The following is a 26,395-nucleotide window of genomic DNA, read 5'->3' on the forward strand; positions in this document are numbered from 1 at the left end:
GCTGGTATCAGGGCTTCCGGGTCGGGCTGCTCTGGGGACACTTTTTCCCGTTAGTGTGTGTGAGCCACAGACACTGCAGGGCCGGTACCGGCTGGGACGGTGGACCGTCTGACGTTGGGCCCATGTCCTCATTTGTTCACTGGGGGAGACTAGCACCTTTAGCACTGAAGTGACGATTACCTGCATGACGAATGTGAGGGGCCTGGCAGTTCTTTCCCTTGGAGGAGGAGGCGTTTTCCAGGTGCACAAGAAGGGTATTCTAGGCATGTGATGAGTCAGAGGGAGGAGAAAACGCTGCACATTCAGATGTAGCAAAGCAGCTGGTTTGCTACTTATTGCTGCCATGTATTTGATTATGTGTCTATGTTAAAATCAGTTTAACAAGTCCATACATTTAGTTTTTGGAACTTGTTTCACAGAATGAAACAAACAGATTCTTGGCATATACAACTCTGACACAGAAATGTGGCACCATCCTCCTTCCCGCCCCGTAGAGGACACAAGCCACCAGCACATGTGTCAGGCCGTACTGACACTGGACAACTTTCCAGGAAGGCCCCCCAGAACTACGGGGGTATTTTAAATTTCTTTTTGCTGTTGCAGAATCTCAGCTAGTCTCTTGTCCCTCATTGCATGGATTTGACTTATGTGCATAAAACAGAAGGACCAACTGGGGGAGGGGGAAGTGGGGGGAAGAAAAGGCCTCAGAGCACCAGAGACTGTTCTTCTGACATTGGCTTCTAGCACAATTTAGAGATTCTAGCAAAAAGTCAGTTTTATTGCCAACAGATAAGAAACTCCCTCATTAAAGTGGGCCAAATACTGAACTTATTAGATATTAGTGAGAGCTAGTACTTCTAGTAGTTTATGTTCCACAGGCTGTTCTAAGAACCTTACACACATGGACTCATTCAATTCTGACAGCCACCAGGGAGGTATTCATACTATTTCCATTTCACAGACAGGAAATTTGCCAAGAGGCAGGGAGTTGACTTGCCCAAGGTCACACATCTGTTGAGAAGTTACTTCATTAAAGTAACAACTGCTTACATAGAGAATGTCACGGTTTATCAATGTCTCCCAAATGTGACCACATCTGATCCTTGCACTTACCCAGAGAGATGAATGTTTAGCTTATGTTATAAATGGGAAATTGTAGCTCAAGGTGAGGGGACTTGTCCAAAGCTTCAGAGTTAATAGAGGAGCCCAGGTGTTCAGGACCTAGATCGTGAACTCTTTTATAAACTCAGGGGTCTGTGAGTTCCTTCTGAACAAAATTTTGTGTTTTCAATAGGATCACCTTTAAAAAACCCATAACAACCTTTGGAAATGAAAATTTGCAATTTGAATGATGTTTTCAGAGAACAGGCTTTGGTTTTTAAGTTACAGATTTCAGTATTCTTTTGCTTTAGTAGGAAATTTTTCCTTTAAAAGGAGTTCATTCAGTTCTCATGTTTGAGAAACAGCTTTGCCAGGCCCTTTCATTAGGTAATAATGTATTTTTTAAAATCTCATTTTCTATTCAAATAGATTTGGGTTTGTTTTTGATATGGCTTATATTATTATTTTTTTAACTCTCCAGGTGATTTCACAAGAAGTTGAACTGAAAGCAGAGCTACCTGTGTTTGAGGTGGTTGCTAAGAAGTCATTCAATACAGATCAGAAGCACAGGCTGCAGCTTTAAAGGTTTCCTGCTGAGGCTGGCAGGTTCCCACCAGGCTCATCTTTCTTATGTGACCTGTTGGACTGCACAGCACACATCTCTGGGAGGGCCAGGCTGGCCAGGCTGCGGAGGCACCGAGAGGCAGGAATTCTCCCGAGCCCTGAGATGAAACTCCAGATGAAACACTGACTACTATCCACTAGAAATGGGTGAGTTCCTAGGCAATTTCGTTTTAAAAATCTTGCTCGAAATTGTCATTTAAAATCTTATGAGTGAATGTTTTTTTTTTTTTACAAAGGACTTGTCTGTACCTTACACTTTCTGGTCCATTTAGGTAAATAGGACAGATGAGAAAATGGATGCCCAGCGACTCTTGTGTTACGTCAAGGTCACGCTGCAGGCAGAGGCGAGCCTGCACCAGCAGTCAGGCCAGAGTACTTTCCATTCTGTCTCCAGTTATGTGTGCCAACAGCCATTACAGTATATGCTTTCTTAGTTTAACAGTTTTTATTTTTAAAGGGAAAACAAGCACAATCGAAAAGTACTGTGTTTCCCTGAAAATAAGACCACACCTTACTTTTTGCTCTAAAAGATGCATTAGGGCTTATGTTCAGGGATGTCATCCTGAAAAATCATGCTAGGGCTTATTTTCCGGTGAGGTCTTATTTTCAGGGAAACATGGTAGCTAAAATTCCCTGAGCTCCATTCATGGAAAGGCTTTGTAATCTCCCAGTGGACCCACAAGAAAGCCAGTGCCATTTGCCTTGTGGCAGTTTAGGAAATGCCAAAGGCACTCAGAAGCAAATGAAGTGTCACAGATTGGAAACCAAACCTGTACATTCACGGCAAATGTCACTGCATTTATAGGGAGAGGAAAAAAACGTTACATCAGTCTTCTTTGTATGTTGAAGATTTTATTTTTCGAAACTTTTAGGGGAATCAATTCCATTTAATAAACCTTTGTAAAATGCCACAGAAGCAAGGGGTGCAGGGGAAATGCCCTTGGGAATGAACCCTCTCTGGGCCAAGTCTCCGCAGTAGCTTACCTACAAGTTACAAAGAGACCGTGCTAGAAGATGAACCTTTGAAAAAACTAATCTTTTTCCTAGTTTTAGAGCTGGGCCTGTTTTACATTGTTTTGTTTTTCTGCTTTCATACATGATTGAAACTCTTTCTCCATTTAAATCAACCCAAAATCCATCTTAAAGAATTAGAATGCAGGGAACAGCTTCTGTGGGACGAAATCTTGACTTCGGGCCACCGCACCTCAGACACAAACCTGTTGGACGCAGCCTGCTCAGGACAGACAAAAGGGGAAGCCAAATGCGTCTCTGGGCATAAGTATTGCCCACTGTGTTTTGCACTTGTCAGGTGTGGGAAGCACAGCCAGTAAGAAATGTGAAATTAAGGATGCTTGTAAGGTGTACAAATGAAAAAGGCTGGTTTCAAGCCTGAAACACAAACATACAACCTCACTTCCCTTGCTCCCATCACACTGTTATGCAAACAGCAGTACAGGAACCAGAATGATTCCCATTAAAACAAGCTCATTTTCTTGTGCTGGAATGCTTATGGAGTTCAAGTCCAGAGCTCAAATTCTGTCCGTTTTCCTATGTTCCAACCCGGCCTTCTGGCCCTACAGCATATAAATAACCCCCTCCTCAGTTTACATCTCAAATGACAATACCTATTTTTATTTTCTGAATTAGGGTGTCCAAAGGAGTTGACTGATTTGCTTTTGTCACTGTGTTTGAGTCCAAGTAGGTGGCTTGCAGGCCTCATGCAGAATTTAGAAATTAGGTACCTGACTTAAGCCTTGAAAACTGCAGTCACTTCTTGAGAACACACAGGAAAACACACAGGGCAGCTTGGAGCTGAGCACGAGGCTCCCTGCTTGTTCAGCAGCTGCCCGGCCCCACCCTGAAAACAGTTTCTAGTCTCTGCAGCTGCAGGATGAGGGGAAAGCTTCTTGCCAGAGGAACAGGGTAGGTCCATTTTCTTCGCTCAGCCTCTCTGCTGAGTGTTCAACATCTGGAATCTCTACTTCCTGCCCGGGAGGCTAGGGCATCGAGGACTGGCATGACTGTTACTTCAGGGTCTTTACCATGTACGGGCCTTGCAATCTGTAGCCAATCTTTCTGTAATAATTCCTCGTGCCAACCCCTGTGAAGCAAAAATACCAAAGTAAGAAAAGAATCTACTAAGCGTAACTGTAGTAACCCTCAAAAGCCAGCAAATGCTCCCACAAATGCTCCCCGCATAGCCACAGCCCTTCCCTCTCCCACGCTCGGTCATAGACCAAACTTCCTTCCAGATCAAACCTCATTTTAGTAAGTTTGGACCATTCTTATTGTTTTGAATTCAAGATGCATTAAAATACCGAAACTATTTCAGAGCCTGTATATTTACAATCCTGTTGGCACCATGCAGCCCTCCTCCAGCTGGGTTTAGTGTGTGAGATGGCTACACTCCAAGGAAGCCCGACAGCATTCCGGTTTCCCGGGAGCTTGAAAGGGAGAAGAGGGGCGGGAAAACGGGGTCTCCACAGAGCAGTGCCGCACAGGTGTGCTGAGTGAGAAAAGCACCTGTGCTTCAGTGTCACTGTCACATCAACTCCTCGTGAGTGACAACTTCAGTTAAACATCAGTCACATTAAATTAATGCTACTTAATTTGCACTTATTAGTTTCACAGATCTGTATTAATTGGTGTATTTGCTATATGAGAACCAGGAGTTTACGACCAGGTTTATACCTGCACATTTAAAGGACATTAGCTGATTTAAGTCCATCCTAAAGAGCCATGAACTGTTTTTCTTTAAGAAGAATCTGTTAAGTTTAAGAAATACTGTACTAAATGATGCCTCAAATTAAAACACAATCACATATACGAAGCTGAGCCCACAGGAGGCGAAAGCATGGCTTATCTGGTGGTATCTACAGGAGGTAAGGAAACAGGATTCAGAGAATGAGCTTTTGATCAGTTAGGTAAGACCCAGACCTTTCATTTTACAGGCCGAAGCCAATTACTTAACTTCTCTGAACCTCCATTGTAACATAGGTAGTAACGTAACTATGTTTTAAGGATGTTGGGTATTAAATGAGATAGTCCACGAAATATGATAGATCCAGAATCTGGAAAGGTAATTTCTCAGAAACATTCGTTATTATTGGAAAGTTTTTCATGATCTGATCTCTGATTATATTTCCAGCTTCCTCTCTGGCTGCTCCGTTCCCCTTAAACACTATGCTTCAGCCTCTGGGAACTTTTTTCTAAGTTCCCTGCGTGTGTGGCTCTTTCTCTAGCTTTCATGTCTTTGCCCAGGCTGTCCTCACGAGCAAATTAACTGAATCTGAGGAGGGGGCTGTGGGAACCTCCAATTTATAGCCCCCTAGTCAGAAGCACAGGTGACAACCTAGACTCGAAGTTGGCCTCTGAAGTGGGGGCAGTGTGGTGGGGCTGAGCCCTTAGCCTGTAGGCTCGGACGCCATCTCCAGGGAGACAGCGTAGGAATCGAGTGAAACTGGGGGACAGCCGGCTGTGTTGCAGACTTGCCTGATGTGTGGAGAACTCACACTCCTTGCATCAGTCGTGTTGCAGTACTCAGAGTCCTGTGTGCGACGTAAATGAAAACAGTTTTTCTTTCCAGTGCGGGGACCCACACTGCTCTCCCAGCGCTGGACGCGACACTGCCTGCCGCCTTCGTGGGGTAAGCTCTATTTGTCTTACTCACTTTATATTCCTAGTGACCGGGACTGTGCCTGACACCAAGTAACTGTTAGCTCTGTCTAATCTTATTCTTTAGCCCAAACATTTGCTATTTAGGAATAGGCTTTCCCATCGTGTTTTGTTGCCTACTCCCTTCAAAAATTTTCAAGTATTCAATGAAACTGAAACTGAGGTGATGGAGGTAACAGAACCGTATCATGTGATGACAGATCACTGCAGAATTTCCCCTTTAATCCAAGGGTTACTGCTACTCATTCTTGCACAACTTCACCTTGTCTTTATGTTCTAATCATTACTTCGGTTCAACATGTGGTCTGGGGTAGAGCAAGGGGAAGGCAAAAACATGAACACACAATGCATCAGGCAGCAACTCAGAGCCACTGAACACAGGAAGACATCTCAAAACTCTCAGAGGGATACCCTTTATCATTTGCACTATGTCCCAGCAATTATACTCCTGAGTGAAAAGAGAAATGAATGCTTTCATCCACAAATGACATGTTGGTATACTATCCAAAACAGGAAATAAGCTAAGACTCTATCAATAGTAGGATGGATAAATTGTAGTACTTGCATGCAATGGAATACTACACAGCAATGAGAAAAGAAACTATAGATATCTGCAACAACATTGATGAATCTCACACACCTAATTTTGAATGAAAGAAACCAGATACAAAAGATTCCAACAACACAAAGTTCAGACGCAGGCAAAACTAACTTCATGGTGACAAGTTAGAATACTTCCAATACATTTGGAAGATGATACAGACTGAAAGAGGGGACAAGAGCGTCCACACACTGGAGTATCTTGATCTGAATTAGTAGTTACATGGAACATAACACATGCAAAAATGAACCAAGTGCTACACTTAAAATGCTGTACTTTGTCACATGCCTTGTTAAACCTCAATTAAAAAAACGAGAGGGCACATCCCTTTAATAGTTGTTTCAATGTGTTTTGAGCTCAATTTGTCCAAAGATTTCAGCGAGATAATAAGGTAGAAAGAGGAGGAGGGGAGGCTGTTAAGAAACCACTGTCAGAGCGCTCGCTGTATCACGCAGATGCCTCTGACGTCATTCAGTGCAGGGCTTTGTTTCTAGAATCCTACTTGCCAGAAACTATTCTTCCACCTCCTTTTCTCCCACTTTAAAATCCACATTCAAACTGAACTATGCTCTGTGACGTGACAGCATACAGCAGAGACAGGCACTTCAAAATTAAAATCCAACTTTTCCTCATGTTCAGTTACACGTAGAGACTATTAGCGTGGGCAGGTGAGTCTAAGGATTTTCATCAAAGGAGAGACATGATTGACTTATATTTAAAAGAGATCAGTCTGATTGCTGTTGTGAGGACAAATTGAAAGCTCCAGGAGATCAGATTTTTATCTGTTCTATTCACTGCAGAATTGCTAGTACTCAGAGCAATGCCGGGCATCTATTAAGTACTCAAATAGTTTTTTCAATGAATGAATAAGTGATCAAGGGTAGAAACAGGGAGACCAGAAAAGATGTTATTGTGATAATCTGGGTAAGATGGTGGTGGCTCAAAGCAGTCATGGTGGTAAAAAGTGGGTGGGATCTAGAAACATTTTTAAGGCAGAGTCAAAAGAAGTTGTTGATGGATGGATAGTGTGACATAAAGAGAGAGGGCCAATATGACTCAAGGTGTTTGGCCTGAGTAAAGGAAGGGTCTGGAAAAAGAAGGACTTGCCATTTACTGCAACTGGAAACAGTGAAAAGAAGGGATGTAGAGGGAAGTCAGGAACTTGGTTTTGGCTGTGCTGTGGATGAAATGGCGATCAGACATCCAAGTTGAGATGCTGAGTAATGTGTGACTTGGAAGCAGTCTTGCTCTTGAAAAGAGACATGGGGAAAGATGGTCTCTTTTCTTGGATGATGTCTTGGAAAGTAATTTATAATTGGGGCTGTTGTCTTGAAAGATGCCCTGGCAGATGGAAACAACCCTTTTGATGGTGCTGAAACAGTAAATTAATACAACCCTGAAGCTATTCTACCTACGAAGTTGTTATGAAATAATGTTTTCCATTTGGTTTAAGCCATTTTGTTTTGGTAATTTTTTGTATTGTGGTAAAATATATGTAAGATAAAATCTACCACTTCAACCATTTTTAAGTGTACAGCTGAATGGTATTAAGTACATTTACATTATTGTGCAAGTCTCACCACCATCCATCTCCAGAAATCATCTTGTAAAACAAATTCCATACTCATTAAACACTAACTCCCAATCCCCCTTCCCACTGTCAACAGCCATGCTGTCTGTCTATGTCTAGGACTACTCTGGTGACCTGCTAGAAGTGGAATCATACAGGCTTTATCCTTTTGTGACTCACTCATTTCACTGGGCATATTTTCAAGGTTCTTCCACGTTGAGTTTAAGCCATTTTGAGTTTTCTTTTACTTGTATTGTAACGGATATGTAAACTGAGGCCAGGAAGTGATATACACATAAGACCAAGCCACCATTTAAAATCAGAATTCAGCGCGGTAATTCTGACTACGCTACTCTCCTACTTAAAATTGCTAACGGTGTGTCTCAAGACAAAGCTCAAATTCTCAGCCTGACATACAAAATCTTTCATGCCCAGCCTGGTTTACCCCTTCAGCTTTAGTTCCTGCCACCACTGACCTTACTATGTATAGTCCAGCATCACCAAACTAGGCAGAATCTCCCCAATCCACCATGCTGGCTTTGCTGGCGACTATCACCTCATTCCCGTCAGAACGGCCATCAACAATAAATCAACAAACAAGTGTTGGCGAGGAGGTGGAGAAAAGGGAACCCTCATGCACTGTTGGTGGGATTGCAGATTGGTGCAGCCACTATGGAAAACAGTACAGAGGTGCCTCAAAAAATTAAAAGTAGAACTACCTTATGACTCAGTAATTCCATTTCTGCATATTTATCCCAAGAAATCCAAAACACTAATTCGAAAATACAGATACACCTCCTATGTTCATTGCAGCATTATTTACAATAGCCAAGATATGGAAGCAACCTAAGTATCTACCAATAGATCAAAGGATAAAGTGTGGTACATACATACAATGGAATAGTACTCGGCCATACAAAGAATGAAGTTTTGTAATTTGTAACAACGTGGATGGACCTGGAGGATATTATGCTAAGTGAAATAAGTCACACAGAGAAAGACAAACGCCATATGATTTCACTTATATGTGGAATCTAAAAACCAAAACAAACTCAGTTACGGAGAACAAATTAATGCTTGCCACATGGGAGGCGAGGGGTCTGGGGTGATAGGCAAAAAAGGTGACGGGATTAAGAAGAGCAAATCGGTAGTAATGAAACAGTCATAGAAATGTAAAGTACAGCACAGACAATATAGACAATACTGTAATAACTGTAGGGTGTCATGTATTAGACTTATGGGGTGATCACTTCATAGGTTATATAAATGTCTCATCACTTGGACAGTTGACCCTTGAACAATGAGATTTCCACTTGTAAATGTGGACCTGCTCAGTTCAAACCCATGTTGTTGAAGGGTCAGCTGTGTTTCTGATTTGCAGCTGGGAATCTGCAAATGCAGAAGGCCAACTTAGGTTATATACGTTGATTTTGGAGTGTGTGTGGGGGGGCGGTGGTCAGCGCCCCTAACCCCTGCATTATTTACGGGTCAACTGTATTACAAAACATTGCCACAGCCTACATCTGTCCACCATAAGGAGCAGCAGTGGTGAGAGGGAAGCAGTTTCTTCCATCTAACACAGGACTAGACAGCCTTTGGATAACCGCAAAGTTCAATGACAGAGAGTGCCCTGATTTCCTCAGCTCACCGGATAAAAGAACAGCTTTACTGGGGTACCACCAAGCACTCCTCAGGGAAGAGTCGCACCGAGCATTGCCCTCTACACCTGTCTTTACAAAGAGGTGGGCCCAGAAACGATTACCAACTTGAGAGGCACTCAGGCTTTTGAAGGAAAGGTGTATTTTTGAGCTCATAGCCTTGTTTTTCAATAACATGCAGTAGCACTGGGATGGAAAGTCTACTTCTGGACCCTCTGGGAAACTTTAAATATTTGGGTGAAAGAAGTTGGACCTCTAGTCAGTCCGTATTCCAACCTCTTTTTTACCCCCCAAAAATTTCCGTTTGAATTTCTTTGTGCCTCTTGTTTCTTGAAAGATTTCCCCACATTTCTACCATCTGCACAATAGGCTGGCCGAAGTATTTGTATTCTCAGCCAGCTGAGAAGGAAACACACTATCACCTGGGCTGGGTGAAGGCCATACCTGCTTCCATCTCCTCTCCATGTTAGCAGGGCTCCTAGACAGTCCTCGTCAGAGTAACTTTCCTTTTGTTAGGCAGCCAAGAAAAAGCAATTACATTTCACAGCTGACGTCAGCCAACCTCCTGCACGGCTGTGGGCAGGCTGTCCCCCAGGTCCTCAGCGTCACGCTGCGCCTGCCCTGGGGGACAGACGCAGAGGGCTGTACAAGTAACCTGAGTTCTCCACCCCATCACCTGCGTGTGGTCCCGCCAATCCCTGGGCTGGGAGTGAGGAGGAGTGAAACCCAGATGCAGCAGTGCTCAGACTGCCCTACTTCCTGTCTGAGTGAACGGGCGTTCGCAGCGCACTGAGGCCGGGACGAGAGGGGCAGTCCAGACGCTTATTCTGTTTCATCCTCCAAATTACCTAACCTACAACCTGGGTTTACCTGTACCACGGGGGCCTTTTTCTTACCCTCGGAGACAGGATCAATATTTTTATCTTCACCCCTTTACCAGCTGTGATGATAAAATGAGATAAAGTGACAAAAAAGAATACCTTGAAACGTGCTCAGAGTGATATTCTGATATTTAGCTTTAGTGTCCAGCCTGTAATTTACCTTTCTAGCTTCCACCTCTGCCCCAGGAGGTACATCTCTTTTAGAAGAAAAACTTTTCTGTGTATGCATAAATTTCAGATATTAAAAGTTATGAAAACGATAGGTGACATTTCTGCTGCAGGTACCTTAGATTGCAGTCCCGGGGCAGAGTGTGAGATTAGCGGTCACTGTGTACTCGGGATGTGAGAAGAGTGGAGGCCTGGTCAGCATTTGGAGGAAAAGCCCCCTTTCTACTTATGAAGGCTGCCTGCCAAGAGCTGCTGGCCTCTCAGTGAACCTGCAACCTGGGGAGCCCGGGGGCTCCGGCATTTCTCTAATCCTTTTTCTGTGCCGAAGTCTTCCGGCCTGAAGCCTCTAGCTGTGAAAACACACACTGCCTCTGCTTTCTGATCCCCTCTCCTTCTCTACGAAAGATGCATACCATTTAGCTTAAGACAGTTTTGCTTATTCTAAATATTGAGGAAGAAAGTCAATTACATAAAATGTACCTGCAAACTGCCTCAGTCACAGGAGCAGGTTAATTATGCATTACTCAATGCTCTTTAATACAAGTGTGTGTGTGGGGAAATCACAAAACCTTAAGGAGATTAATCAAAGATGAAAATAGAACAAACCTAGCTGTTTACTTAAAGACTACTCTGATGAGAAAACATGGGGAGGAAACAGGCAAAAGGACTAAACTAAACGTGGTACCTGAATTGGCTGCAAACAACGCCGCTTCCCCATGTCACTGCAGCCCTTTCTAAGGGTATAAATCCAACAGCAGAGCAGAGGCTTAGAACACTGAAAATAAATGCATTTTCCCTTCAAAAGAGAGTCAGTCAGGAACAGCAAGAGAGCCTACACTCAACCTAGTTTGTGAGCCTAATTCTATCTCAAAACCCAACAAAAGCAGCGACGACTTTACAGGTGTTTATACTATATACAGCTAGAGAGAAGGAAGACACTTCTTACCATGTCTCCCCGAAAATAAGACCTAGCCGGACAATCAGCTCTAATGAGTCTTTTGGTGCAAAAATTAATATAGTAAAATAAGACCGGGTCTTATCTAACAAAATATAATATAAAACCAGGTCTTATATTAATTTTTGCTCCAAAAGAACATTAGAATTCATTGTCCGGCTAGGTCTTATTTTTGGGGAAACACGGTAGGTCTTAAATACATGTTGCTAGATGCTCAACATGCGTGAACTTAATTTAAAACCTAACACGACTGGAATTATTCTGTGAGGAACATGAGTTTCAGAATGGGTCATACCTCAAGATCACAGAGCTAGGAAGAACTGGAACTCAGACCCACTTGCGTGACCCCATGGCTCACAGCGTATTTCTCATGAGTGCGGTGCTTGTGCTGTGGGTAATGCCTGACCCCGCTTCCCCCGCTCTGGCCTTAAACGTCAGGTCTGCTCTGGTACCAGCATCTTCTTTTTTTTTTTCTTTTTTCTAAAATAGTACAGAAAGGATGTCTGACTTATCTTGATCACCTTACCTCCTATATACGTGTCCAGTTTTACAGCGTCCTTTGTTTGATAAATCACTAGCTGAAACCAACATGATGACCTTATTTCCATTTCACTAACAGGGCTCAGTGAGAAATATAAGAATAAGTCACATAAAAGGGTCCAATATCATACACAGGCAATAAAAACTTTGTAAACAGATATGGTTTACAAACGTGAGAACTATTGAGAAGGGGGGATACTTTTCAATTAACAACTTGATAAATTGTGGCCATCCTTTTTTAAATGAAAATAAATACAATATAGAGTTTTGGGGAAGAAAAGCAACAAATATGGGACAATGATGGGAACTAGATCCTAGAGGAAGGGCAGATAAGTAAGGAGTACTTTAGCTTATACTAAAGAAGGTGCTGGAAGAAAATAAACGCAAACTTAGAAATCTATATTCAGTGAAAACATCCTTCAAGAGTGAAGCAAAATAAGGACATTTCATAAATCAATACTAGAATAACTTGCTATCAGATTCTTATTAAAATTCTTTAGGCACAAAGAAAACAATAACCGCAAATGACCCAAATATCTACCAATAGTAAAACAGATAAATTATGATACAGCCACATCACGGAATCCTATGTCAACTGAATAAACAACCTTAGAGATGCTACAAGGATTAAAGAGCAAAGAAAGTGGTAAACACACCAGTAAATCTAAATAAATATTGACTATATATAATAGTAATAACATCTTATGGATCTTTGAAAATGTAACAGAAATTTCAAACAAGAGGATATCTAAATGGCTGATAAACATATGAAAAGTGAGTCAACTTCATTAGTCAGCAGAGAATGTAAACTAAAACTACAAAGAAACACCACTATGTACTCATCATACTGAACAACTGAAACTCATAATACATTCCTGGTGGGATGGGAGTGAAAACTGATAGTACTTTAGAAAACTACTTTGCAGACTCTTACAGTTGAACATCCATACTCCCTACAATCCGGCAATGCCACTCCTAGGTATATATTCCACAAAAATGTGTGTTTACGGGTCCCAAGACACATATACAGGAATATTCATAAGCCCAAACTGGAAACTACCCAAATACCTGGCAAGAGTAAAACAGATCAATTGTGAGGTATCTGCATAATAGAATCCTACATGGCAATGAAAACGAATGAGCATAACTACACACAGTGTGACTCAAGCTCACAATGTTGCACAAAAGTAGCCAGAACAACAGAAAAACACTAAAATGATCCCATTTGTCTAAAATTAAAACCAGCAAAATCATATAGTTAACAGATTCATAATTAGGTAGTGGTATATAAAGAAAAACAAGGAAGAAAATGTCAAAAAAGTCAGGCTCCTGGGTGGGACCGTGATTGGGAAGGGCCAACAGGGGCTCTTCTTGGGTGCTGGTTGTACTCCTGATCTTGTTTAACATTTAATGAACTTTTCTATTTGTTCCAGTTTACTGTCAACTTTAAAAACGAAAAAGAAGATTTAAGTAATTTCATCTATGTGAATGCTTGTATAAATGGGAAAATAATTCTTCATGCATATGAAAACTCAAACAAAAAAAATGGGTTTAGTAATTCCAACTGGACAAAAAAAATATATAAAATTACTAATGTGATTTAATAGAGGAAGAAATAATGAAGAAAGTTTAATTGATCAAGTGTTTATTGAGTATGTGCTAGCAACCTAGATATAGGTGTTTTACCTCCTTCCTAGAATTCTTTAAGGAAAGAAAAATTCTGGCCTAATAATTTAGACATTTTCATGTCTGACGCAAGAAAATGCATTAGCAATCTGGAGGGAAACTCCTGTTCTTTGACACAACCTTTGTTAGGACACGAGTAGGACACGAGGCTGTCCTGCATCACTAGTTATGTGTTGGACTGAATTAAAATTGAGTCCACATCACATCACTAAAGCCAAACATGAAAAGAGAAAATATGCTAATTCTACCCTTTGAAACTTAAATCTGATTTTTCTGAGTAGATGCAAAAGATTATGATGATTCATGATCATTTAATAACAATAATAAAAAAAAATCAGTGAAGTAAAAACAGTGTTTTAATTACTTTTGGACTCCATTAATCAACTATTTATTGAGTGCTTGATGTATGCCTAGAAGCATTAATTCAAGACAAATGTATTCATTAGTTTCATTTATTTGCTACTGAAATGAGACTTATATCTCATTGATCTCTTAGTAGGATGGCAATATTTCACTCTTCAACAATGCCCACTGATATGCAAGTGGGGGAAAGGAGTTTTGACTGAACATTTTGAAAATGAACCAATTAACTCAATGACTCCAAATTTTTCAAAGAAATAATTTTTTCCTGTTCTGTTAAAATAAAAATCTTACAAGGTTACCAACATATAATCTTAGCTCTTCAAACTAGTTGGTTATTGCAAATCATTATTACAGCACACTAGTACATTATTCTCCATCATCTTGGAAGAAACAGAGACCATCTCAGAAGACATAAGGTCATACCTGCTACCCAGCAGCCTAAAGCTTCCTCTATTCATTTTGAAATGGCCATACCAAGATAATAACAAAGGAAAAATGAACAAAGAATAAAAGGAGGTAACTTATAAAGCAAGTACAGAAACTCTAAACAGAAGCCACTGAGGTCGCTCACAGTAGGGTGATGCTGCTGGGTTATCCCATGGCTCTTAGAAGCATTTTCCCACAGAGGGCCTGACATCACCTAATTCAAAGCAGAGTGCCTCTGTTCCCACCACTGTGGAAGGTTTGCTATGTCACAGACGACTCTCACTACTTTGCTCATGGCCCAAATCGTTAGTGTGTCTCCACAGGAGTTAAAGACTGTGCCATCTATAACTGGGAAGGAAGAGGGAGCCCTTCTATTTTTAGTCTTTTAATAAATAGACTTTAAGAGGGAAAATGGGGGCGTAGGGAACTCCAGATATTAGTCCCTTCACGGAAACCACCATTAAGCTGGAAAGAACAATCAGAACCAACGAAATTGGGACACTAGAACCTGAGAAGACACTTACAGCAACCAGGGGAGTGCTTGATGAAGGGAGAGGCTGCTGGACTTTGGTAAGACAGCAAGCCATGTGAGCCACCTACCAGTCTATCCCTAGAGTGGCTGGCTGGAGCTAGGGTGGGCAGTGAGCCCTTGTCCTCCAAGCACTGGGGGCTGTGCATTGTTTGGTTTTGCGGCTCCTGGAGGGACTAGGGCAGACGCCTGCCTTTAGTTTGTGAAGGTCCCCCTACCCTCCACCCCGTGCTGGTTTGCCCAGAGCATCTATTGTAAGATTTGAAGAGACATCACCCCTCCCCTTTTTAAAAGATCCAGACATTTAAGGAAATCCCTGTCAGGTCACAGGTTGATTGCTGAGATAACAGAAATTTTAGTGGCCACGTGCAACAAAGAATATGCCTCTGCAAAAATTTGGCAAAGTCACTCTCTGAACGGATGACTACAGCCCTCAAGAGCAACCCCTGAGGAAGGGGAGGCTCTGACCTTTAAAATACTCAAATGTGAAGTTCTCAAAAAAAAAATAAAAAAATTGCAAAGTATACAGAAAACAGGAAAACAAGACCCACTCACAGGAAAAAAAGAATTTGACAGAAACTATGCCTGAGGACGCCTAGACACTGGTCTTATGGGCAAAGTGAACTGTATTAAATATGCGTAGGCGCTAAAGGAAACCGTGGACAAAGAACAAAGGGAGCAAAGACAACAAAAGCAAAAACCAACAAGTGGAATCACATCAAACTAAAAAGCTCCAAAGAAATAATCAACAAGATGAAAAGGTAACCTGCAAGATGGGGAAAAATATTTACAAACGATATACTGACTAAGGGGTTAACATCCAAAATATATAAAGAACTCATACAACTCAATAATAAAAAACAAATAATCAGATTAAAAAATGGGCAGAAGAACCAAACAGACATTTTTCAAAAGACGACATCCCAATGGCCATCAGGTACATGATAAGGTACTCAACATCACTAATCATCAGGGAAATGCAAATCAAAATCACAGTGAGATTACCACCTCACTCCTGTAAGAACGGCCGTCATCATGAAGGCAAGAAATAACAGGCATTGGTGAGGATGTGGAGAAACAGGAAGCCTTGAGCACTGTTGGTGGGAGTGTAAAAGGACGCAGCCGCTGCAGGAAACAGTTTGATGATTATCCCTCAGAAAGTTACACAGAATTGCCATTTGATCCAGCAACTCTATTTCTGGGTATACACACAAAGGAACTGAGAGCAGGAACTTGAACAGATATTTGCACACCAATGTCACAGCAACACTATTCACATAGCCAAAAGATGAATACAACTCAAATACGTGTGTGCAAATCCACACACACACTGGCTTATATTCACCTTAAATAGGAAGCAAAATCTGATACACGTTCCAGTATGGATGAACCGTGAAGACATTGTATTAAGTGCAATAAGCCAGACACAAAAGAACACAAATTATATGATTCCTCTCCATAGAGACAGAAAGTAGATTAGAGGTTACCAGGGGTTGAGGAGATGAAAGAACTGAGAATTACTGCTTAATAAGTACAGAGTTTCTGTTTGGGGTGAAGAAGATGTTTTGAAAATAGCGTGATGATTGCACAACATTGTGGATGTAATACAAATGAACTGTATACTTAAAAATGGTTATAACGACAAGTTTTATGTGATATACAACTTCCTACCTCCCTAAATGGAAAAACAAATGACTTTAAGGTGCATTAAGTAGCTTCAGGTGTTTGTGGGGGGAAGGGATGTGGATGTAAAGAAGGATATCACCAGAGGAAAACCACGTATCCGCAGCCCAAAGATGGTCTTCTATACTCCATAACTCAGAAGGAAGATATAAATGGCCAATATCATAGACCTAAAGCATCAGGCATTTAGACAGGCTCCTAAGAGGACACAGAGAAGTGTCCTCATGGAAGAGAAGCGGCAGACAAAGGGGCAGAGGCAGGTGCTACTGTGGGGCCTGCCAGACTCTGCTTAGCACAGTATTAGGTGTAATTGTGCTGCCGTGATTGGCTTATGAAAATCTGATTGTCGGCCTGGGACAAGAACTCTTGAAACCAGCTATGTCCAAAGACAGACCATCTCGAGAGAGGGCTAAATGAAGTTTCCTGTAGAAAGGGAGTGGGTGCCTCTTAATCGCAAGTTAATGAAAATGTATTCTATCACTCAGTATCCAAACATGGCCACCACCAGACCCTCTCTCTTTGAGAAGTGGAATTGATTTCCTCTCCCTTTAAATCTCAGCTGGCCTAATGACTTCTGTAACCAACAGAATGAGGCAGAAGTCACATTGTGGTAGGCAGTCTCTAAGATGACCCCTCAAGTTCACTGTCTACTGGTATTAACAGTCTGTCTAATCCCTTCCCCTTGAGGGTGGGCTGGACTCGTTGACTTTCTTCTGAGACTAGGTTATGATGACTATGGCTTCCATCTCAAGGCTGTCCCTGTGATCACACTGCTGGTGGAAGCAAGCTGCCATGTGCTGAGCGGCCCACGTGGCATGGTGAGGAATTCTGATCTGAGACCAATGACCTGTGAGGAACTGAAGCCTGTCAAAAACCGCAGTGAACTTAGAAGTGGGTTCTTCAACCTCAACTGAATCTTGAATTAAGTGCAGCCCTAGCTGACACTTGAACTGCAGCTTTATGAGAGGCACCCAGGTATGTCACTTTGAGATCACTGACCTACAGAAACTGAGATAAATGCTTGTTGTTTTCAGCCACTAAGCTTTGTGGTAATTTATTACATGGCAACGGGTAACGAATATAAGGTGTCCTGGGACCCAATCCTTCCCTTCCTTCCTCTTGGAACCCAGCGCAAGTCATATAAAGAACCAAGGTGCTCATGTTGACCGTCTCAGCTGAGCACCCGCTACCAGCCAGAATTACGACTCCGGACCAGACACCCAGCCAACTGCCAGCCATTTAAGTCACTCCAGCTGAGGCCCCAGCCATTGTGGAACAGAGATGAGCCAGCCTCTCTATGCCCTGATGAATTTCTAAACCACAGAATCACTGAGCAAATAAAATGGTTGTCTTAAGCCACTAAATTTTGGGGAGGTGTGTTCCTCAACAATAAATAATCAAAACAACCATTAATCAGTAGGATTTACAGTAAGAGGTACAGACCCCACTGGGTATTGATCTGGGGCTTCTTGACTGGTAGACCATACATCAGTGATTCCTTCATAAATGGTGGATACACTGTGTAACTAGATGCTTAGGTAGACAATAGGGATGCATAAGGAAACATTTTCCCAAGGCCACAATATAAAACCCTAAATCCGCTAGTTAATAATGTCTTAGAAATGTGAGCTATTGGTCAGAGACAACAGTGTCAGCCAGGCCAACCAAAGAATAAGAAGTTCCCTGTTACGTCCTGTTGGAATTAAAAATGCCCAAACTGAAAGGCTATATAAAAACCAGTACCTTGGGAACCTCATAATATAATTGCTTCCTTTTCCCAAGCAGAAGTGTACAATAGCCCTAAACTAAGAGGAACAAGAATGGGGAAAAAATGTCTACAAATGTTAGTGTGTCAACATTAGCAAGATCATCCTCCGAGACTTTAACGAGCACATTTCAGAGGCCCGAGAAGATTCGACCGCACGGACCAGGGAGGAGCAACAGCACTTGCCAACAGCTGTTCCTCAGAGGCCAACAAGCCACTGACTGCTGGCACCACTAGCTTCTGCCTAGGAACCTTCACCAAAAATTCAGTTGCCCACAGCATCCAAATAATGGAAACTCACTACTGGTCTAACTCAGAAATATCTGAAAAACACGCATTAATTGATATAGTCATGTGAGGGATGGGTCAAATGCACTTATTGTAATATGCAACGTACTACAAACCAGAGTCATGTACAAATGAATAAATGTCAAGCCAGGGGATAACGAATCCTGAGAAAAGCTATGCAACGATGCCTTCAGAGTCCAGCTGCCATACAGACACCAATTAGCAAACATTTAGCTAATTTGTTATTTAGCAAAACAGTTTTCTATGTCATTACTGCTAGTCTGATTAATGATACTGAAATTACTAAAGTTCTTATCAAAGCAGTATTTTATTTTGTATCTACTGTCTTTAAAAAGGAAGATATTAACCAACACAACAAAATCCTATTGGAACATGCACCAAAAAAGTATTAGAATACCAAATGAAGAAACAGAGGAATATACAGAACCCTAACAACGTGTGTTTAATTAGGGAATAATTTATTAAAAGATAAATTATGTGAAGGGATGAAATGGAAACTCTGAAAGAACAATCTTTTCCCTTCCTTTCTGAGAAGTCTTACATTCACACACGCACATGCGGCACAAACTGGTTTGCATTTGGCAGGCTTCCCGAGTCCATTAACAAATACATAAGCCAAAAAGAGGAAAAGCTTTTCTTGGCATTTTGGTAAGGATTATGAGTCCATTACCAGACAGATCTAGTTACAAATGTACCCTACTCTTCAACTAGATTATAATGCAAAGAATAAAACCGCCTTCACCTCAAATGGAGGGAGATGTGTTGCAGCCTGGAATACAGGCGAAGTTTCAGGGGTCCAGTAAGTAAATCTCAGCCACTTGTAGTTTAATGACATGAAACAACTGTTACTTTCTGCCCACACATCACTTCATTAACCAGTGGTTCTGGGGTACAAGACCATCCATTTCAGGCCTGAGAAGCCACACTGGATTATATATGGCACAGGCACATTTATTTTTTTCACTAGGGATTGGTGATGTGGCTTTAGAGCCCTAGAACTCTGAGCATCGTGATGTGGAATGATCTCATGTCCACAGTGACTCGTTTACTCACCCTATATCTCAGCTCTTCTCCTCTCCCCTCTCCTTTGCCTTTTTAATAGGTTTAAACAAAACGGCTATCAGTCTCTGACTTCAGTGATTTCTGTCATCCACCATTCAGGCATTTTCCTCATTTCTCACCATCATTGTGTGATATCAACCTTGTACAATTCTTGGCCAATGGCCATATTAATTTTCTACTTGAAAGAACACAAATAGAACACTGCTTATGACGAAGGTAGGAGGGGAGCTTGGGGAATAGCTGTTCGTCTCGATGCATAGCAATTAGCTTTGCAAACAGAAACAGTAACATGATTGGACCTGATACCTAGCCAAAGCTGCCAGAAGAAAAAAAAAATGATTCTGCTGGGGGTACTGAGTGGCTTTTTAAATAGTGCCTATCGACAGTTATGCGTATATTTGCCTTTTTGGAAATGGTACTAGCAGTGTGACATCAGAGATCTTCAGTTTCCATGGTGATTATTAATGATGGCATTTCAAGTGTTGTTGTTAGGTTCTACAGTATAATTTTTTGCACTTTATACCATAAGAGAGGGAAGAGAAAGAATCGCTTCATCCTAACATTTTTAAAGGAAGGCATGCTGATCATCCAAGCCATTAAACATCATGGCTTTTAAGTAGATACAATTTGTTAATATTAAACAGATGTGTGTTGACAGATGCAACATGGGTAAGCTGATGAGAGATACTCAAGCACTTGGACTTAATAGGGACTAATTAATTGCTTAGACATTTAGCAGCAATTAACAGTTATTTCCTGCCTACACATTATTTTATAAACTGGTTGTTCTAAATACTACCGAGTTACCCGTTCTGACATGAAGGAAAAGATTATTTTCTTACTCTGCAGCAACTACTCGTGAGTTGAGAAACAGTCGAAGCTGGGAGAAACACTTACCTTCCTCTGCAGTTAAGGACCATCTGCAGGAGGAGGGCTCAGTTGGCTGTCCAGCCCAGTAGGAACACCCCCCAAGGCAGGCAGAACCTCGTACTTCCGCCATCTGCCCTCGCAGCCCTGGGTCCCTTGCACATAGGAGATACTTCACACACTTAGCGGCTGTGATAATGAGGAAGCGAACCATTTCACTTTTGCTTTAATTTTCACGTCTAGAGTTGATGGTTAACTTTGAAACACTCAGTTTACTTACTAAGAATTAGATGTAGGTAAAAAAAAACAATAAACTTAAAACGCTTCAAGGGCTTCATTCAATTCTGATAAAAAAGGAAGTTTTCAATTTTCTCATGTAATCTTTTAAAAAAGATAAATCAGCTATAAAATACACAGTATTCGTATATATCTTCTATAAACAAAATATATTAAGGTAACAGATAAAAACTATTTTTTTTAATAGGGAAAAACAATGCACAGTTTTTTTAACTAATGATTCAAATCAAATCTACTGTGTAGTTAATAATATTGACTAGAGGCAGAAACAAAGATTATAAATCTAAGTAACAGAGAAAATCTGCTGGCAAAATGAAAGGAAGTCATGATGAATCAGAATGTAATTCTGTAAAAAAAATTCTACATAAATGCATTCTTATAGTCCAGTAACCAGAATGATAAACGACCTGTCTCTCCCTTACTTAAGCTACTAGTTATGCCAGGACAGAATATTTATGCTACCACTGTGTATGAGTTTTACAAAAGCCTACAGATCAGAACAAGAATTGATTTACAAATTGAGGAAAAGGTTAGAAAAAAACGTGTGACAGTTAGGTCACAAAGTACAACCAGCTACAACTGAAGTTAATAAGCGTCCACAAATCATTACTAGGATTAAGACCTACGGTAAGCTTTATCATTGTTTTTATCAAGTACACAACCTACTGAGACCAATTACTGATGAAATTAAAGGGTCTTCTAATATGGTTTCAGAAAAGAATCGATTTAAAATGTAAAACAACTGATCATGTTGAGAACTAAAAGAAATTTAAGATTCAAAGGGGCAGAATTCTAGACTGTAGTAACTGTAAAAAAATAACATAAACCATTTATTTTTAGTAAGGAAATAAAAGTTCATGAAGATCAAGTAAAATTATCCAAGATCACAAGAAGAGCTACCGTCAACACAGAAATGGAATCTGAACCATACGCCATCCCCAAGTGTGTCTTCTTATTTACCACATCTGAAGTACCGTGAAGAAATGCAGCAGACCAACACCGGTACTATCACAAAGAGATTTTAATTCTAAGGAGCAACTTACGGAGAATAACTGTTTGGCTTTTTGCAAAAACCAACACACACACACACACACACACAAGCGTGCGCACGCACACCATTACACTCAAATCAGAAAGACCAAAGTCAAAATGAACAAACATGGAAGGACAAAAACAACACAAAAGCATGTTATAAAAACAAACACTTTAAACTGCCTTCCTTGAAATTCTGAATAATGGACATCTCAGGTGTCTGATTCAGAAACTTAAGTATTAGGTTGGTGCAAAAGTAATTGTGGTTTAAAAGGTTAAAAATAATTGCAAAAAACGCAATTACTTTTGCACCAACCTAATAGAACAGTAACGCATTACTAAATTAGAGAAATAAAATATGTAATATATAGAACAAAAGTTCTAGCTTTTTCATTTGAAGGGTGACCAGATGTTGAGTCAAACAGAAAGTCAAGGTCCCATGTAGATTCCCCAGTAGAAAGCAATGTGGGGCTTACAGACCAGAGTGACAGGAAGTAATGCTTCCTTCTTCCCACAAAACTCACTATAATTCTAAGGTCTTCCAGGGATGTTCCTACAGAAATCCACTGACCAAAAGAAACCCTCTGTACAGAAATCTAGTAGTCTTATTGTGGGAGCTGATAAGGAGACTCTTCCCTGTTATTTTTAACAAGTCTCTTCTTGTTATTTTGAAAATTCTATAAGCAGAGATCTGAAATTGAGCTACCATTTGGATGATAAAAAGCTAGAAAGAGTACAGATGCTGATTTCTACGTAGAAAGACACCCTGCTCATAAAAAGCAGTAACTGAGGCTCTTATGGGCAACTGATTGCGATGTCAGGCAAGTCAGGGGCCCTCTCTGCATATAATATTTCTAAAAAGACATACCATGAAGGCAAATGAAATAATGTGGAGAAATGAGAGAAAACCAATGCTCTCAGTTTTAAGACTGATGAGGTTCCCAGGATACCAGAAAATCATGTGATTGCTTATCCAAGTTTGAGAGTGCAGGCACTGCCAGGGTCCCAGAGCGTATCCTTACCTTAATGGAAGAGAACACTGTATTTGGAAGAGAATGCTAAAACCCTGCTATTCAGAGTGCGGTCTGGAGATAATCCGTGTAGGGATGGGGGGGGGGGGGGGCTGGCGGCGCTGGTTAGAAATGCAGGCTCTCAACCTCCACCCCATGCCTAATAAGTCAGAATCTGCATTTTAACAAGATCTCCAGGTGATTCACAAACACATCAAAGCTTGAGAAGGATTATACTGAAAACACTGCCAGTGCTCTGGCAAAAGAGGCCACTGAAATTCCAGGAGATTTCAACCCTCCCCAGATGCACGTGGAGAATGAGTTCTGAATCAGTACTGGCCCTTTCCTGGTACCAGGCAAGGCTGAGGCTGACTTCTGGTCAACCACAGTATAAACAACTGAGAGGTAAACACTCCTTATTACACGTATCAGTATCAATCAGGTAAACCTCATTTAGTTCCCTCTTCTTTAGTGGGATTAAAGATAACAGAAAAAAATTATAAAGCTAGCCACGTTAAGAACTGCTTTATTCATCAGTCTGGATAATGCCAAAAACCACAGGCAGACTAAATGATGAAGTGAGCCTTGGTAATTGCCATTTTCATAATTATAATCATTAAAACTTGGGCAAGGATATTGATTTATTGATTGGCAAAAACGATTTTTTTTTTTAAAGATCTCATTTTAACTTTCATTTTCAGAAAAGATTTTCTTAGAAGAAAATAGCATGTCTTTAAGAATGCAGTAGTCTAATGAGAAAACAAATACTGGAGAAAAAAGTAACCAAAATTTTTATCATAGCTTTCACCATGTTAGCTTCTTATTGGGAATAGCAATTTTTGTAAGGATATGATACCAAAGAGTAGCACTAAAAGGGTGTATACATTATTTCTTGATTCATTCCTACTAAAATGTCCTTTTCATGCCTGTTTCCCTAATTATTTGACGTCCTAGATAAAGTATGAGGGAGCTTCCAAACAGGGGAAGCTGTTCCCCAGGAGCAAAGACACTGAGAATATTTAATGAGCAAGAAACTCTGCCTTTAAACCCCTTGTACAGGCAACTGAAAATCTATTTTAATTTTCTGAACAATGATGATCATCTCCACATGAGCCTGAGAGAGGAGTTGACCGCAATGACTAGTGTGACAGTGAGGGAGACACGATACAGACTATTGGTTTCACCACCCAGAGATGGAGTGCTTCTAAAAGCTCTATCCCACCGAACTGCTTATGGTAGGAATTTTCTTTGTGTTTGAGCACAAAGTCTTTCACTGCTCGGCTCTGTCCAATTTTGAACATAAACAGGGGTAAGAGAGGCAGGAGGAAGTTTTAATTGTGGTACCAAGTTAAAAATGTGAATGAATCGTGAACTTTGCCCTCCCCGTTACCTGATATAACAGCTATTTTCCCAGATCCATGCTCTTCTCTAGCTATTCTTTCTGCTTCCTCCATCAGCAGCATGCCGAATCCCTGTAAGGAGCAATGGAGAGGGTTAGAGAATTAAGAAGAAAAGGAGTCTTTAAGGGGATCTGTAAAATAAGAAGGCTAATATTTAGTAGTTGTTAAAATAACTGACAAAAAAAGTTTATGGGAGTAAGGAAAGAGACACCATTCAATTATACCCAAAGTGCACTACAGCAGACTAGTAAAAGAATATCATTAAAACAAAAGCCAAAGGGTGTTTTGTGGATGACATAATCTACTCACAACAAGGAGATAACTGCCTCAGCTTCTGTCACTTTTTAAACAAGTCCTAGGCGATCTCCAGCTGATGAAGTCTGGGGCATCTAATCTTGTATGGATTAGGCACCCCTCCAATCTCTAAAAGGCTCTGAAACCTGGCAATATTCTTAATTCACCAATTTTGGGTATAGTCTACACTATATCCACCGTTAGTGGCTTTAACCCCTTTTCCTGAAATTTTAAAAAGTGAGCTATTTATTTATCTAGACTGTTTGGAGGCTTAGAATAGTGTTCCACTATGTATCATACAGTTTACATTTATGAAGCACTGTAATATTTCACAAGTGCTTTCGTATTATCATCTCCTTTGATTCCATAATAGTTGAATCATTTGAAATTGCCGGTATTAGATCATTTCTGACTTTCACAAATAGCAATTTCATATGGTTCAATCTAACATTATATTCCATTTGACTGAGTCTGAATTTGTCTCTTCCTCCTCCCGCCTCACACCCAAAAGGGGTAATTTGGAGAAAAGACATCTCAGAACAACTAAAATATTGGTTTGTCTGTTTCTATACTTCCCTTTCCTCTTCCTTCTTGCTCTATCTCTTCCCCTGCCTTGTCCCTCCCCCCATTCCTTTTCTCTTTCCCTCCTTAGGGCAATTTCTTAATTATAGTAAAAAAGAAATGGAATACAAGACACCTGATGCTGAAATTTAGTAGGATCCCGACTGCTCACAGGAACCACACTTCCGTACACGTGCAGCTCTCGGACTATGGAAACACCTCCAACCAATTCAAAACGGAAGGTTTCTTCCGAACACTTTCGTAATCGCAGGAGGCCGATCAAAATGTCTTGATCTGGGTCTTCGTAGGATAAGAATGTTTCCCAGCCACCATTTGCAACATAATCTCTCCTTACCAATTCAACCTGTGTAATAATAAAAGAATAAAGACCACATTTTTTTTTTTTTTAATTAGAGAACAAAGTTCATTTTTATAATTATACGATATTTGTTTAGGCTGATATCCACAATTAGGGATAAAGAATGAGTAATCATGAATTATGTTTCTTTTTACTTGTCTACTCTCGAATACCATCAATTAAATAAGAATTCGTGCCTTGTTCATGAACTATTTATTATAAAAGGAAAATAATTTTACAGTTTTATAAATATTTGAACTTCATTAACCTTGAGATTCTTACAGAGATCTGGCTCAGTAAATGCTTCTATGCATCAAGTCTTTGATGCTCCATGGCGAGTCTCTAAGATAAAATCACACACTACTACATCACATATATAGTTCTTGGGAGCCCTCAGGTCCTCAATGGTTTCATTTTTCTAGTCCTTACGTCCTCCACTAAAAAACTACTTTTTGGGTTAAAAATTGTCACGGGTCACTTGTTCCTTGATGGCCATCCACAGGGCCTGTAAAACACTAGGCCTAGTTATGATCTTAAAACTCATGAAAACCCAATCACTGGAGAGTGGCTTTGGGGGGAGGCTTTTGTGGTAGCAATCTACCTAGGCTTTTAATTTGTCAACTCATTGTTCAAGTGGCCCTTGTACTTTGCATAAATATAAGCAAAATTATATTTATATGCATATTAACAATATGCATACATACCACAGAAAAGCCAAGCCTACATATGAGGGCATGCTCACACCCAGGTATGTTCTGAAAATGGGCAGACTGTACCCATACTGAGGTGAACAATTCAGACTAACACTTACCTGCCTTTTCAATTTACAGTTTGCTAAATAATGGGATTGCACAAGAATCTGGCAAAATGATTAACTGTGCTCGGGTCTACTTTTTCCCTCAAAAGGTCCCAAATGTGAAAAATATCAAACAATTTGTTTTGAGAACAGAAATAGCAACACAGATCTCATCTATCCTACC

At 40.7% G+C, this 26,395-nt stretch overlaps 1 protein-coding gene and 1 long non-coding RNA gene across 5 annotated transcripts in view; one reads left to right on the forward strand and one right to left on the reverse strand.

Annotated features, from left to right (window-relative positions):
* Positions 1-769: 769 nt before the first annotated feature.
* Positions 770-25,243, forward strand: LOC141572724 (uncharacterized). Its single transcript, XR_012498159.1, has 3 exons — positions 770-1,872; positions 5,312-5,371; positions 25,149-25,243. It is a non-coding gene; the product is annotated as an uncharacterized LOC141572724 (long non-coding RNA).
* The window catches only part of ELP3 (elongator acetyltransferase complex subunit 3), a 154,891-nt gene continuing 131,053 nt past the window's right edge, over positions 2,558-26,395 (reverse strand). For all 4 annotated transcript variants that reach the window (XM_074338361.1, XM_019733157.2, XM_019733160.2 and 1 more), the window contains 3 exons: positions 25,194-25,421; positions 24,193-24,274; positions 2,558-3,826 (listed from right to left, as the gene is read on the reverse strand). In XM_074338361.1, coding sequence (XP_074194462.1) covers positions 3,750-3,826; positions 24,193-24,274; positions 25,194-25,421 — 387 coding nt within the window. In that variant the 3' untranslated portion in view covers positions 2,558-3,749. The remainder of the gene's footprint in view (positions 3,827-24,192; positions 24,275-25,193; positions 25,422-26,395) is intronic.

Source organism: Rhinolophus sinicus, linkage group LG07 (genome assembly GCF_036562045.2).
Source record: "Rhinolophus sinicus isolate RSC01 linkage group LG07, ASM3656204v1, whole genome shotgun sequence".
Taxonomy (NCBI): Eukaryota; Metazoa; Chordata; class Mammalia; order Chiroptera; family Rhinolophidae; genus Rhinolophus; species Rhinolophus sinicus.